At 45.6% G+C, this 16,001-nt stretch overlaps 1 protein-coding gene across 1 annotated transcript in view; it reads left to right on the top strand.

The window, feature by feature from the left end:
• The window catches only part of LOC144720238 (uncharacterized), a 99,563-nt gene that overhangs the window by 14,179 nt on the left and 69,383 nt on the right, over positions 1 to 16,001 (top strand). Inside the window, exons 9-14 of the mRNA XM_078596796.1 lie at positions 700 to 789; positions 4,348 to 4,474; positions 5,404 to 5,542; positions 6,929 to 7,098; positions 10,638 to 10,714; positions 14,925 to 14,974. Of these exons, the coding sequence (XP_078452922.1) occupies positions 700 to 789; positions 4,348 to 4,474; positions 5,404 to 5,542; positions 6,929 to 7,098; positions 10,638 to 10,714; positions 14,925 to 14,974 (653 nt within the window). The remainder of the gene's footprint in view (positions 1 to 699; positions 790 to 4,347; positions 4,475 to 5,403; positions 5,543 to 6,928; positions 7,099 to 10,637; positions 10,715 to 14,924; positions 14,975 to 16,001) is intronic.

Genomic DNA, 16,001 nt, shown 5'->3' with positions numbered 1-16,001 from the left:
GTTTACACCATCACATATGCATGTAACATTATTTCGTATTCCTTAACAAGGGCAATCTGGGTAACATGAAGACAATTGATGCACACACAGTGTTGACAGCAGGTTTTATCCGCAAGCCATTTGACTGATCGCTTGGGGTGAAGTAAAGTGAGGGAACTCAGAGCTCCTAAAAACTACCTGGCCAGTGTAATGAGAGACCTCGCCACTTCTCAATACAGGATGCCCTCTGCCAGCAGTGCTGTGGGCACTACGGTTGCAACCTGTCCTGGGTTGATAATTGGTCTTTTTACCCTTCTATCTGGCAACAAAACTGACACCTTTTTTTACAAAGAGTCATGTTTGCATAGACCACAATACCTGCAGCCATAATGCAAACAAAAAACATAACTCTGATAATATATGCACTGTCCTTGAAGTTGATTGGTCCACACCCGAGACAGCTTTCCTTAGAGCCTAGTCTCACTGTCCTGGGTTTTTCCACGATCATTCGGGGTAGCTGCTGTCCTGGGAAAATTGTTGAAGTCTTCCTGGGACATGATGTTTCAGTTGTGCAATAAACGCATCACCCGAGACAACACATTTACACGGATGTAATTCTCCACTCCACTGGTATTGAGATATCTTCCTTACGCTGTTACGCCCCAATATTAACCTCGCTGCGTTTTACCGAGGGACTGACTCTCCATTCTGCTGTCACAGGCTGACCCTGAGGCCGTGTGCGCTTACTTTTGCTTCCTCTTCATGGGCGGGTACAGGCTGAGGCAGAACGTGGCCGTGGCCCGCCGCAAGGTGAGCGTCTCGTTACGGAGGCCCCCGTGTCTCGCCTGCTGTCCATCACTGCTCTCACTGGACCGCAATGTTCCTCCGAGCGAAATCAGCCGTGCATATCAACAGGTGTACGCGTGCGAGAATAGCCCCGTCAATCCTCCCCACACCGTGAGGGTTCTTCTTCTTGGTTCTTTCGGTAAAGTCACGTAGAATTGAAATAATAAAATAATAAATAAAATAATAAATAACCTAATTAACATTAAACAATAAAATAATTATTTAGTGAGAATTTTTTATTATGTTTTATTTTTATTATTTTTTTATTTCAATTCTACGTGACTTTACCGAAAGAATCAAGAAGATGAATCCCTGCAGTCACGAAAGCTTTAAATCAAAATTTAACCGTGATGGTTGTCAGAGTGATTTGACCATACTTCGCCACGCTGGTCAGTGCGGGTTGGTGAAGGCAGGGATAATAGACATTGGAGCACAGGGAGATACAATGGATATTGTTGCACTGCCCTCTACTGACAATTTTAATTTTCTGTTTGCACTTAGTCACATTAACTTTAAGATGTTTTCTTGTTCATGTTTCTGTTTTTTGTTTGTTGCGGTTGCACCCGATTCAAGAGCCGAATGGCTCACAGGGCTATACCTAATAAATGAACTTGAACCCCGCAGACGCACACACAATCATGTACCCACAAACACATTCCTGCGGAGGGAGCTGGTAGGAACGTTGGGTTGCTCGGTCAATGGCCAGGGTCAACGGCGGCGTGGTGTATTCCGCAAATATGCCCGACTGTGAGGGCGGGCGCAAGCCGGCGTGAGTAGGTTAAACGTTGAGTTTTATAAGGGCACCACGGGGTGACCAGCCCCTCCCCACCCAGCCCCACCCAGCCCCCACCCAGCCCCTCCCCACCCTTCCCTCCCCACCCAGCCCCTCCCCACCCTCCCCTCTCCACCCAGCCCCACCCCTCCCATTTTTGGATGCACGACGGACGGACGGACACAATAATCCCCTGTGGACTGGTGGAACCAGGAGGTTCCTACCAGTATAAAGTACGTGTATGTGGACACGTACGTGTACATACACACAAAGACAAATATCGCCCATATAGTTCCATGCACAGTGCTGGGGCAAGTGCTCTCAGAGAGCCCCTATTCAAGCTGGCACGGCACACGAGGGGGTGGTGTGGCCAACCCCACGCCCTGGCCAATTTTGTCTCCCCAGTACATACGTACAGACACACACACAGACATACCACTTCCTAGCTGTTACTATAAGTAGTCTTCACGGTCGAGTAAAAAAACAAACAGGAAGGGGCCGTCCAAAAATGACGTCACGCACCTGGGGGGGCGGGGTCAGACATTTGTGACGATGTGTGACGAGGGGGGGGGGGTTAAGAAATGTGACGTCACATCAAAATGCGCAACTTTAAATAAATATAGACAACAAGTTCTACTTTATTAAATGGACTTTTTAATGATTGTTTTCTCCTACAACATCAGAGTGCAGCGCCACATTAAATACGCACTACAATGACAATAGTTTAAAGCGATTTGAAGCATGTTTATTTTTGTTTGGGGGGGGGGCAGAGCTTTGTGACGTCATATAAGGGGGGGGGTCAAAAACCTGTGAAGGTTTCCTGGCTTGGTTAGGAAGTTGGGACTGTGGTCTGGGATGTGTGGTCGTCGACCTCGTAGACTCTTTTCTTCGTTTTTGTATGTTTGTGCTTTTTAATTTGGTGGCATTACTTAATTTGTGTATTCATTTTTTTTGCTTGGTAGTAGCCAGTAGGGTTGGTCTTCTTTTGCGCCGTGCGTACACAACCGTGTGTATGGGATTTGGTCCTTATATATATGACTAGATTTGTTTTGCCCGTCCAAGGACTGGTGTATATTGCAGTAAATCTGAAATATTCAATAGAAAAATTGTTGAGCTCATGATTATTAATGAGGGGCGGGTTGCCCCATGTGGAGTGACGTCACTCGCTCATGATTATTAATGAGGGGGGGTTGCCCCATGTGGAGTGACGTCACTCGCTCATGATTATTAATGAGGGGGGGTTGCCCCATGTGGAGTGACGTCACCCGCTCATGATTATTAATGAGGGGGGTTGCCCCATGTGGAGTGACGTCACCCGCTCATGATTATTAATGAGGGGGGGGTTGCCCCATGTGGAGTGACGTCACCCGCTCATGATTATTAATGAGGGGGGTTGCCCCATGTGGAGTGACGTCACCCGCTCATGATTATTAATGAGGGGGGGGTTGCCCCATGTGGAGTGACGTCACCCGCTCATGATTATTAATGAGGGGGGTTGCCCCATGTGGAGTGACGTCACCCGCTCATGATTATTAATGAGGGGGGGGTTGCCCCATGTGGAGTGACGTCACCCGCTCATGATTATTAATGAGGGGGGTTGCCCCATGTGGAGTGACGTCACCCGCTCATGATTATTAATGAGGGGGGGGTTGCCCCATGTGGAGTGACGTCAACCGCTCATGATTATTAATGAGGGGGGTTGCCCCATGTGGAGTGACGTCACTCGCTCATGATTATTAATGAGGGGGGTTGCCCCATGTGGAGTGACGTCACTCGCTCATGATTATTAATGAGGGGGGTTGCCCCATGTGGAGTGACGTCACCCGCTCATGATTATTAATGAGGGGGGGGTTGCCCCATGTGGAGTGACGTCACCCGCTCATGATTATTAATGAGGGGGGTTGCCCCATGTGGAGTGACGTCACTCGCTCATGATTATTAATGAGGGGGGGTTGCCCCATGTGGAGTGACGTCACCCGCTCATGATTATTAATGAGGGGGGGGTTGCCCCATGTGGAGTGACGTCACCCGCTCATGATTATTAATGAGGGGAGAGGTGCGGCACGTGGAGTGCGCGACCTTCTTGTGCGTCAGTGTAAATTTCCACGCGCGCATGAATATTAATGAAGGGGGGGGGGGGGGCTCTTTTGCAGTGACGTCACGCACAGATGTAGCACTGTGCTGCGTAGATTTATTTTTTCACCGTCACTTTCTATAAAGAAACGTCATATTTGAAGTGACTTTGCGTAATAAATTATTTAACTCAGCTCGACCTTCTGCGTTAGTGTAAAAATGCACCTACTCATGAATATTAATGAGTGGGGGGTGGTGGGCCTCACGTGGAGTGACGTCACGCGGGGGGGGGGTTGGGCCTCATGTGGTGTGACGTCACGCGGGGGGGGGGGGTTGGGCCTCATGTGGTGTGACGTCACGCGCGGGACGGACAGACATTTCTGGGTGATTATAGTCGGTAATGAATGTGCAGCGTTGTGGGATGGCTGTTGGCATGAATGACGCAATATAAAATTAAAGTAGCACTATTATTAGTCTGGGTTCTTTCGGTAAAGTCACGTAGAAGGGAAATAATAAAATAATACAAATATAAAACAATAAAAAAATGTTTAAAGCACTTATTGTTATAGCCAAAGCCACCATGAGCTTAGATGAGCTCCCACGCGGGAGTGGCATTGGATGCAGCAGAAGGGCTGCGTGATCACCTTGCATTGTGTGCTCCACGTGTGCTCACACAGGGCTCGCTTGTGCACAAGCTCAGCTACTGCGAGCATCGGCTCGAGTCACTGCCCGTGCACACCGAGGAGCCGGGTGGCCTGCAGAGCAGACTCCAGCTCCTCGCAGAGTCCGCAAAACACCAACAAGGTGACCGACGGTGCTGTTAAATTTCGATTTAAAGCTTTCGTGACTGCAGGGATTCATCTTCTTGGTTCTTTCGGTGAAGTCACGTAGAAGGGAAATAATAAAATAATAAAAATAAAACAATACAATTCTCACGACGTTCCGGCCACAACGCAAGCAGCCGTCCTCAGGTGAAGAACGCTGTCTTTCCGACAGACCTATCTCTCAACATTGCCCGTTGAATTTCGATTTAAAGCTTTCGTGACTGCAGGGATTCATCTTCTTGGTTCTTTCGGTGAAGTCACGTAGACGGGAAATAATAAAATAATAAAAATAAAACAATGAAATAAAATTCTCACGACGTTTCGGCCACAACGCAAGCAGCCGTCCTCAGGTGCTGTCTCCTGGGTCTCATTGGGACGCTGTCTTTCCGACAGCCCTGTTCTTCACCTGAGGACGGCTGCTTGCGTTGTGGCCGAAACGTCGTGAGAATTTTATTTTATTGTTTAATATTTATTATTTTATTATTTCCCTTCTACGTGACTTTACCTGAAAGAACCAAGAAGACAGTGCTGTTGTAAAGGATGGCTCAGGGGGACAATGCCATTGATGGGTTAGTGAATCAGTAATTACCCCTTCATGGGCAGGGGTGCAAGGTTAGTGCTGTCTCCTGGGTTAAATCATAATGATTTTCGCTTTCAGACGGTTTTATGGTCGAAGGGTTTTCATTTTAAAATAAGTCCTTTCTTTGAATCCTACCTTTCACTCTTGCCAAACTTTTTAAAATAATCCTTTGATACTAGCTCTTTCAATATCCGACCTTACTCTCTCTGTTCTGCTACACCGTGCAGGCTGAGGTCAAATCCAGCCCCTCTAGTTTGCCCTGCCGTCTCCTATTAGCATATTGCACTCGTTCTCAGCAGCGGTTGCTGTACCCTGCTGTGTTTCTACAGAGCTGGACTGGCTGGAGATCAGCTACCCGACGGGGTTGTGCGAGGAGTTGGCGAAGCATGTGAAAACCGTTCAGCGGGACACGAGGAGGATCATTGCCCGCAAAGCAGACATGAGATTTGAAGTCATCAATGTGCCCCGGTACAATGCATCACTTATTAGAAATTCCACATTCATGATGAAATTCGCACCTCCGATTTGCAAGGCTGGCTACGTACGGTGCGAAAGAAGGTCAACATACATGCCGCGCCAACCGGGTGTTTGGCGCATGCTGGAGGAGCGGTGGTGTAGCGGTTAGCGCGCTGCGCTACGAACCTGGCGACCCGGGTTCGATTCCCGCTCACGGCTAACACCAGTGACGATTATCTGAACCGGTCCAGGGCCTCCCCTAGGTCGACTCAGCCTCAAATGAGTACCTGGTGCGGTGTGTAAACATCGCCACTGGGGAGACAAAGGCGGTCGGGCGTGGTGCTGGCCACCCCACCCCCTCGTGTGCCATGCCGGCCTTTATAGGTGCTCGCTAACAGCACTTGCTCCTACAGTCTGTTAAGGCTATACGGGGGATCTTTGTGCTTTCCCATGTTGTGTACGGTAATTGATATAATAATTATAATGTAATGATAATGTGCGGTCCTGTATTGGTGCATTGTAGGATGAAAGCCTCCTCGTAACCGCACTTCACCACGCTGGTCAGTGCGGGTTGGTGAAGGGGGTGTAAAAGACCGGTTCAGATATATCACTTGCCACTGGTGTTAGCCATGGCTGGGATTTAATTTAGGTCGCCGGGTTTATCCGACACTGCGCTAACCATGGCACCACCGCCTTACCCCTAACGATTGATGACATGGAGTGTCATGACTGATTTAGGAAGGCCCTGCTTGAAATGTTTGGCGAATTGCTTATTTTGTATATTTTTTCTCTGCTTTACAAAATGTTGTTATGAATTTGAACAGACTAAAAGTGAAATTTATAATAACTTGGCATATAACACTTTCAGTCACAAATCAAAGAAATGTTATACGTTCAGATGACAGCTGGTGAATCCACGGAACCATAGCAATATGACGAGCAGCCTTATGCATGCTCACTTAAAAATCGCATGTTATCATTGCTTAACCACCAAAAGAGTTATCTTGATTTTCACTACAAGGAATGCTTTACTTCTCAAAAGCAGCTTGGCACATGATTAAATGTTAAACAAATATAATGCACCATTCAAGTTTCATTCCAAGTTTCTATTCATTTATCCATTCATTCATTCCACCATTCATTCCTCCATCCAAATGCATAAAGAATTTGGGCAAGCCATCCACTAGCAATGAGTCATTGTTCTCGTTTTAAAATCCAAACACGCGCTCTGGCATTGGTATCGACATGTTCCATTTATACCCCCGCGCAAGTCAGCGTCATGTACTCGTCTCAATTATTAACTGTTTGAGGTTAATGCCGTTATGTCGGCAAATCAATTCCCACGAGTGTAGAGCAATAGATGTAAGAGGTACGCGTGCGTGCGTGTTCGCTCTGCAGGGCGATGACGGTGGCTGACCTCTCCGTGACCCTAGCCGTGGACCTATCATCCAGCTTCGGCTTCTGCTGTTGCACCGCCACGGAGAGCTGCCCCCCGGACCGTCGCATAGTCCTCCGCCAAAGAGACACCGGACGATTCTTTGACAGTGTCTCCAAAAACAAGAAACGAGGTGGATTGATAATTGGTTTTTTACCCTTCCATCTGGCAACAAAACTGACACCTTTTTTACAAGGAGTCATGTTTGCATAGACCACAATACCTGCAGTCATAATGCAAACAAAAACATAACTCTGATAATGTATGCACTGTCCTTGAAGTTGATTGTTTGAGGTTAATGCCAATCAACTTCAAGGACAGTGCACATTATCAGAGTTATGTTTTTGTTTGCATTATGACTGCAGGTATTGTGGTCTATGCAAACATGACTCCTTGTAAAAAAGGTGTCAGTTTTTGTTGCCAGATGGAAGGGTAAAAAAACAATTATCACGATGTGGATTGTTGTAACCGACGTACAAACACCGTGTGCACGTGTACATTATATCCGTTGCGTCTGTTATCCCATGCCTCAATTGATTTGCGGCAGTGCCTGTTATACGCGGATGGATTTGTGCAATGATTAGCATTTTTATATATATAGCGATAAAAGGAGTCACCCAGAAGTAATGACAAATCCATTCTATTAAGCACATTTATTCGTGGAAAGAACCTAGGAGTCACCCACAAGTGTTAAAGTCATTCTTAATATCCGCATCTCAAAGTGGTCGTACGTGTACAGCTCTACGTCAGTCCACTGCCGGATGAGGGCCTCCCCATGCCGTGCGGGTCATGGGGGTCATTTGTCCACACATCTTCATGCTAGTGAGTGTGGGTTGGTGATAGGAGTGCAGCACAGATGTTCCAGAACACGTAGAGTACACCAGTGGGTTCTTCTGCACTGCACTCTGCTGCCCACATCTAGCCATGGAGCCCATAATACCTGAGTTTAACAAGTAGGCTTTCGCGACCAATATTATTCATAATAAAGGTTTTTGGGTGACCTGTTATGCATGTTCGTCACCCATCCAAGAACTCTTTTGGCTCATCCCCCGCTTTTAGTTTTCGAGATTTGACAAGATCGGTCACAATGCTGTAGATTTCCCAAAAGCCTGTACAAACATAGTAACACATCGATACACGTGAATTTGTTCCGCGCGTACATGTCGGCAAGTGCTCAGTGTGGTTGGCAAGAAATAATAAGCTTTGGATTTCATTCCATCGAGGATGTGAAAAGATGACACGAAGTGTGTGTCCTGCGTAAGCCAACGCTTATTGAGAAGCGGCAACTGACTCGGTACATAAGAATTCCACCTTTGTGCATTCGCATGGGGACTGCCTCATGGAGCCGCCTTTGCACTAAGCGTCACTGGTGCCCCTTCCAGACGTAGTTGCTTGTGGACCTGATGGTGCTTGTGAGTGTTCGTGCAGCCTGCGTGCATCCGAGACTTTAGATTAGGACTGTAATGTCTGCTTGGGCCAGCGGCGAGTGATTTGTGAGCAGCCCCGCGCCTCCACACTTAGCGTGAGAGCCGCTGCTCTTATATTAACACTATTGATCCCCGTGCGGACAGGAAATTAAAATTCCACATCTCGTGCTTGGCTCGCAATAACGCCTACAGTACAAACCGTATGCAGAGCGTGGTGAAATCTCATCACAGCAGCGTGGGATGAAAGCATCTGTTTGAGCGGGATAACATGACGCATATTGCGGAGATCATAACGAAATGCCGATTGAAAGTCTCTACATGTTTTGAGGAGCCACAACTTTTTGAATAAAAGTAAATATGATGCACGTGTGAGTACATAAAAAAAATCTATAAAATGCACAAAGGCCAACTTGCAGTATCATTCAGCGTTCATAGTTAGTGGAACGATATTAATTTTAGATACTTTTATTTATTTAAACAGGTACTATGTGTTGGATGCCGATTATTATTCCTTACATCTAATCTACATTTAAATGTATTTCAAAGCCCATTAAGAAATGAACAACGCACACTTCCATTTTGGGCTGGTAATTCAAATGTCAGGGATCCTCATTTGAAGCAAAGGTTGCCAATACCCGAATGTAACGCTTTGTAGTTAACGAATAGTTAGTGCGATTGTGAACCATTCAAGTCAGCCTTACCGCATCGGCTTTCATGAACGAGCCTCTCGCTATCTCTCGACGCTTCGTGGAGCCTTGCCGCCCTTCATATATAGCACGTGGAGTGAAGCGTTCATTCTCCGAACAACGCGTGGTTACAACCAGAAAAAGCATCTCAGAGCGGTACAGGTCACGCCTTTGATCGGTGCAAATGCGCTCTGGCTGGGACTCGGGCCACATTCACGTCGGTTGTGGGACACCTTGGTGAGGAGCGCTGGCTCGACACTCCAATTTGAGACAGCAGTAACAAAGTCGTCCTCGGGTTTTTCCCAGCGTCAAGTTCTCCAGTCCTCGGGCAACACACGCAGGAGGTTTATATTGAAGACATTAAATGTGACAGTTGTGTATGTATGTATGTTTGCAACCGTTTTCACAGACCAAACCGGGACACATATCTTAGTTATCCGAGGCCTATCAAAACTGTGCAGTATACGTGAATAAAGTAAATAAATAATCCAACCACATATCGGTACGAATCCATTCCTGCCACCCGAATCTCGATGCCAATTCCCGAATTATCCGGGTCAAACTTGGACAGATGGCAACCCTACAGTCGTGGTTTCACTATCCCGCACCTCCGATTAGCACAGTTGGCTATACTCTTAGTTTTTTCGGTAAAGTCACGTAGGTAAAAAATTTAAATGAAAATTTATAAAAGTAATAATAGAAATAAAATAATAAAAAATCACGACGTTTCGGAGACAACACAAGTCTCCGTCATCAGGTGGGACCGTCACAGCTAGATCTGCTGTATCAAGACCTTGATACAGCAAGACCTTGATACAGCAAATCTAGCTGTGACGGTCCCACCTGATGACGGAGACTTGTGTTGCCTCCGAAACGTCGTGATTTTTTATTATTTTATTTTTATTAATTTTAATTTCATTTTTTACCTACGTGACTTTACCGAAAAAACTAAGAGTATGAATCCTTGCAGTCACGAAAGCTTCAAATCTAGAACGGTTGGCTATGTATGGTGCAAAAGAAGTTCAACATACATTCATACATCAGAGCTCTCTTTACCAGACCAGCACATACAAGCTCATAGAGGTTCCCAGGAGAGCTGATCTGGTCGGTGCTTTGAGCTAATATATAATTACACTTTGCATTCCCATTAGCAATTGAGCTATTCCAATTATGAATTATGTCAATTCAGCAATTAGGTTTTCCCAGCCACTTGTAATACAAGTGTGGCCTTCCAGGTTAGGGTGCGTGTTGTGAATATCTTCTCTCTGTGCACTATCAAGGGCCTCTTCAGAAGTTGAAGGGTGTGTGGTGACAGCTTGAGAGAAGGAATGCTCAACCCAGAAGATCACACTCCGATATAAATTAAGTCATCCGAAATTCCAAAAGAATTGAAGTGGAGATTACTGCCTTCTGTAACTGTCGTCATGATTTGAAGCCCTGTGAGCTGCCGCTGGTCATGAGGCCCCGTCAGCGGATTTTTGTTGTGCTTATAGCGCGAGTTGAAGAGAGAGCTCAGCTTCTCGCCGCCACTGTCCCGCTTGCTGTCCTCTCACTGTCAGTGTTGATTAGGAAGATGCTGAAGCTGCCGCTTTTTGGAGCAGTGGACCTGAACCCTGCACACCACCCACGGTACGATGTGAGTATCGTTGGCTTGGGAATCATGTGGGGACACACATTTAAGCTGAAGCCCAGTGCTTTATCAAGTGAGATCACTGAGCTGCTTTGTAGATGATGCCTCTTCCTTTTCTCGTATGGTGTCTTGCAGGGATAAAGTAGCAGGTTTTTGGAAAAGCAACAAATGTTATAAATTGATCTCAACGTTCTGTAGCCATTCACTAGCGCTGGCTGATGGATTGTTTTGGTGCCACTGTTCAATGGGTTTGATGGGCAGCAGTTATGTGATGATGCCTATGCATCGAGTGTATATAAAATATTAAGATCCCCCGTATAGCCTTAACACAATTTTGGGGCTGGTGCGTTTAGCGAGCACCTATGAAGGCTGCCACGGTACACGAGGGGGTGGGTGGCCAACACCATGCCCAGTCGCCTTTGGCTCCCTAGTGGCAATGTATACACACCGCACCAGGTACTCATTTTAGGCTGAGTTCACCTTGGGGAGGCCCAGGACCGTTGAAGCTAACTGTCACTGATTTTGGCCGTGAGCGGGAATTGAACTCGGGTCGCCAGGTTCGTAGCGCGGGCACGCTGACTACCGCGCTCTCCAATTTCTCTTTCAGCGTATATATGACATCCACACACTAAGTCAAGTGCTCCAATACAACGTTGGTACCTGCAAGTGAGATATTGCAAAACGCCGATGCTGTCGCGCGCCCCGTGATCCCCAGAGTGTTGCCGTGTGAAGAGGCACTTTGATTTCACAGCCGTCGCCTGCCCCAAGCAAAGTTCTGCGCAGCGGCACCAGTCACACGATGGCAGCAGCGATTAGTGACGTCACTCCGCCGCTAAGTTGCCGCGCGTGAGCGGCCTACCGGCTGATCCTGTATGGCCCAATGTAGCGTTGTCAGCTTGATGAAAGACCAGCCAGTCGCTTTTCTCACCCACGGGGTCCCAAGTGACATGGCAGCTGGCTATTAACGCGCGTGAAAAATGACCCCATTGGGTTCACGCTCGCGGTCGTTGCCGCTTTGTGACTGCAAGGGGGCGCCGTGTCAGCCTTGGCAGGCGGATTAACCGGCGAAATTAAAATCGAAAACTTATTGTATTCCACTGTCTGCATGGCAAACGCTGATTAATGTTTTTTTTTATTCTTGTCATGAAACTTTAATGCTTAGCACACGAAAATGGCATTGTGTGCGCTTGCAAACGTGCGGCTTAAACATTTAATGTTCAATGTTCGACGTTTTTTAGCTTCTTGAACGTCCTTAGATAGTTGTTGGTATCAATGAAAGAATTATCAGACTGGCTGTGAGCGTCCGAAGCTGCTGGCACACCACCGTGCCTCGAACTCAAACGCTCGCCTCTCTGCCCGTGCTCTTGTCAGTGCATTCACGTGAAGGGCCAGACCGATTCAATTCACACACGACTATTTCAAACTGGAGTTTTACAACTATTATTACGAATCCCTCTTTGCCCCAGCATGACAAATGCACAGGTGTTCCATTTTGATACCGCACAGCGGCCGCTGTCAGCCGAAAATGTATGTAATTCACGGCGACAGTCCCTCGTAGGTATATACAGCCTTTTCGATCGGACGTAATTTCTAAACTGCATTCTTGAGTTGTTGTGCAAAGTGGAGAAGACATTTCCGGCAGGAATTATCTGGGCAAAGCAGGAAAATATGTTGGTGGCTGTCAACTTGTATGAAGCTCTGCTTTAACGCAAAAGCAGCAGTTGGCATTTTTTTTTCTATTCTTGATGGTTGTACTTACAACATTAATATTTTTTTGTAGGCTGAAACCAATTATTTGGGTGCACACTGAAAAATGTCAATATTTATTCACTGCTGGTTGCAGTGTGATTGCCCCATCAAAACTATGCTTTGTGTGCGACATTGCAACTGTGCTTACGGTTCGTAAATTATTTTACTCAAATAAATAATAGTAATATAAATCGTAGGCCTCCCCACACTGCATCGCTCATGGGGGTTATTTGACCATACTTCACCACGCTGGTCATTGTAGGTTGGCAGCAATAGTCCAATATCTGACCTCAAACATTGTACATAAAACAACAAACCACAAATAGGACCTGTATATTGAATATGAATGCTTTGAAGGAAACGAGAGGCTATTTTTTGGTTCTCCACCTTGCATGAATTTCACCAAAATTACTGTGATACCCTGAAGTTATTTTGGCCGAGAGACATGATGGCCTAAAAAAAATAACCCCATGGCGGTTGTATTATTTATTTACCGTATTTATTTTTACGTGAATCGAACAAAACGGGAGTGCAGTGAGCGATCATTAAAATGTATAAATATGGGCGTCCCAGTCAGGGCCCGCCAATTCAGAAGCCAGGATGGTTATTGTTGGCGGTGAGGGTGGGCGATTAAGAAGCAGGGGGGCCAAACAGCAGGAGCCCATCCCTCCGTAGCAATCTCACCAGCGGGCCGTTCTGCTTCGGCGAGTCGTGGGAAGGTTCCCGCGGATAGAACCATTGGCAAAACAAGGGCGGTGCTCGGTCAGCTCCACACAGATGCGTCAACACCTATTATTGATCACAGACTCCTGTAGAGTAAAATGAGTTTAATTTGTTTTCCTCTCCATTTGGTTGGTTCTCAGGAAGGTCCGATGTGCCTCCGTGTTATTGGAAGGTTCAGGAATTGTGGAAAGTGCGTGGCTGGTGCTGAGGTCGTGCCATTTACCCTGCGACTTAAAAATCTGAGTTGTTATTTAATGTATTGTAGTATGTATCCGCATTCATAATCAACTTTTTGGGTTTAGATCGCGTTATTTATAAATGTGTCGTAACCCTCCACCACCCGACATGGCCAATCAGTAAAAAAGTGTCACGTTGACAAAAGACAAATAGTTCAACGCTTTAGCCCAATTACCAGTGAAACGTCGTACTCAAAAATTGTAAATGTTGTAGTTTCACGCTTCAACACACCGGTGGGCTAAAGCAGTGAACTATTTGTCTTTTGTCAACGTGACACTTTTTTACTGATTGGCCGTGTCGGGTGGTGGAGGGTTACGACACATTTATATATATATAACGCGATCTAAACCCAAAAACGTTGATTATGAATAATATTGGTCGCGAAAGCCTACGTGTTAAACTGTATCCGCATTATCAATGGCTCCGATACATTACACCTGATTTGATACGTAAGTATCTATTCATGGACTCTTTGTACTTATTAGGGGTGGAATGGATGGATTCATCAATCTTAAGCGCACAATATGTGCATCAATTTGTATGTGTAAGAATCAATGTTTTTATTTATTGGCGTATGTTATATGTAATTGGTTACGTGACCCCTTCAGTAAAAAAGAAGTGCTACAATTCACCATTATATTACAGAAAATATCCATCCTTGAATCAAATCACAGCCCTAAATTGTAATCACTGAAAGAGGGTTTTTTGGCCAAAATATTCCATTTTCATGATTCATATTCAAGGCAAATGATATTACTTCACACTACTTTAATATCCTATGCATGGTTAACGACGCTTTACCAAAGCTGGCCAGAGCACTTTAAAATTATGTACTACTCTGTGAGAATGACGATTCAAAGGGGCACTGTAGGAATAAAACAGTCAATACTTTGCTTTGTTAATAGATGGGCCTCGGTGGCATAGCATGATTGGAATGGGCCCTGCTACGAATACCCCTATCCACCTCCCTCTTCGTACCCCGGTACCTGGGCCCTTCCAGCCAATTGCGCCCCGGTGCAGTAGCACCGCCTGCATACGATAGCTGTGCTCACATGTCAATACCATGGAAAAGGGCTCTTTAAATGAAATCTCGGAGTTAATTTGAGTTTGATTGAACTCAATTCCTCACCTCCTGGCATGGCGTTTGTAACAATGGGCACATTTCTTAATTCCTCCCTCGCCTCTGTCCACCCAACGAGTATAATGGATACACAAATAGTTAGTCGACCGGTATTTATGTATGTTGAACTTCTTTCGCACCATACATAGCTACGGTAGGTCGTGTGTGTGGTGGGGTCAAGTGTGTGTGCTCCCACCTTTTACAAGATGTCTGAGCAGTGTGGAAGAGTAGGCCAAATACCCTCTACCGGTGCTCACTGGAGCTTTTTCTTTTGGATGGTGCTTCCGCCAGCATGAGCATGAGCGAGGAATTGCAATGCAGCACCTTTACCTTAACGCATTTCACGTGCTCAAAGTTATGGTCTCGTTAAATTGTGTCTCGTTCCAGATTTACTTTGAGAACACCTCGAAGAGCAAGCGTCTCGGTGCCAACACAAAGTAAGTTTGGGTACATCCGGTCATCTTCTCCAAGCCATTGGGTCGAATGATTGAGGAGCGAGATGTCCTACTTCAATAGATTTCTTGTTTTTATTATTATTAGTATACTTATTCAGTGAGGTGAGCCCTGAATTATAAATAATAATATTTATCTTCTTGGTTCTCTCGGTAAAGTCACGTAGAATGGAAATAATAAAATAATAAAAATAAAACATAATAAAATAATTCTCAGAATTCTCAGAATAATATAAAATAAAACGTAATTAAATAATTCTCTGAATTCTCAGAATGATTTTATTGTTTTATTTTTATTATTTTATTATTTTCATTCTACGTGACTTTACCGAAATATGAATCTCTGCAGTCACGAAAGCTTTAAATCGAAAAAATAATATTTAATTATTTAACCAGGAAAGCCACAAAGGCTCTCTTTCGGGAGGGTCCTAATTTCAGATGTTCGGCCAACACTCGTGAGATGTATGTTAGCTGTGAGAGGAAGCTGGAGCACCTGGAAGAAACCCTTGCAGAACAAGGGGAGAACGTGTAAACTCCACACAGAAAGGTGCTCCAGTTGGGAATGTGACCCAGATCCTTGCTGTGAGGTGCAAGTGTTATCACTGTGCCATGGTGGCGAGACGTTAACTACCTCACCTGGTATGCAGGAGGTCATGGGTTAGATCCTGACACTTGGATATTTGGAGTTTGCATGTTATCTCCATGGTTGCGTGGATTTTTCTCCGGGTTTTCTGGGTTTTCCTTATCATTTGTGGCCAGGCCGCTTCTGAGAAATAGCTATATAGCTCAGTGGTAAAATAAAAACGTTTGGTTAAGTTGTAGTTTATTTTATTTTCTGTAAAAATACATTGGCTTTTTTTTGTCATTGAGCAAAATTGAACACTGGATCCATCAGCCACATCATTTGTCCTTGCAGTGAGGTTTATCCAGATGGGGCTTGCACAGCAAAGATTTCTGTGAAATGCGCATGCATTAAAAATGGTAAAATAACATAAAGTAGGGTGGCCCCCTG

The sequence above is a fragment of the Lampetra planeri genome, chromosome 8, assembly GCF_965212315.1.
Source record: "Lampetra planeri chromosome 8, kcLamPlan1.2.h2, whole genome shotgun sequence".
NCBI classification, from domain to species: Eukaryota; Metazoa; Chordata; class Hyperoartia; order Petromyzontiformes; family Petromyzontidae; genus Lampetra; species Lampetra planeri.
Note: the sequence above shows the minus strand (reverse complement) of the source record. Positions and strands in the feature narration are given on the sequence as shown.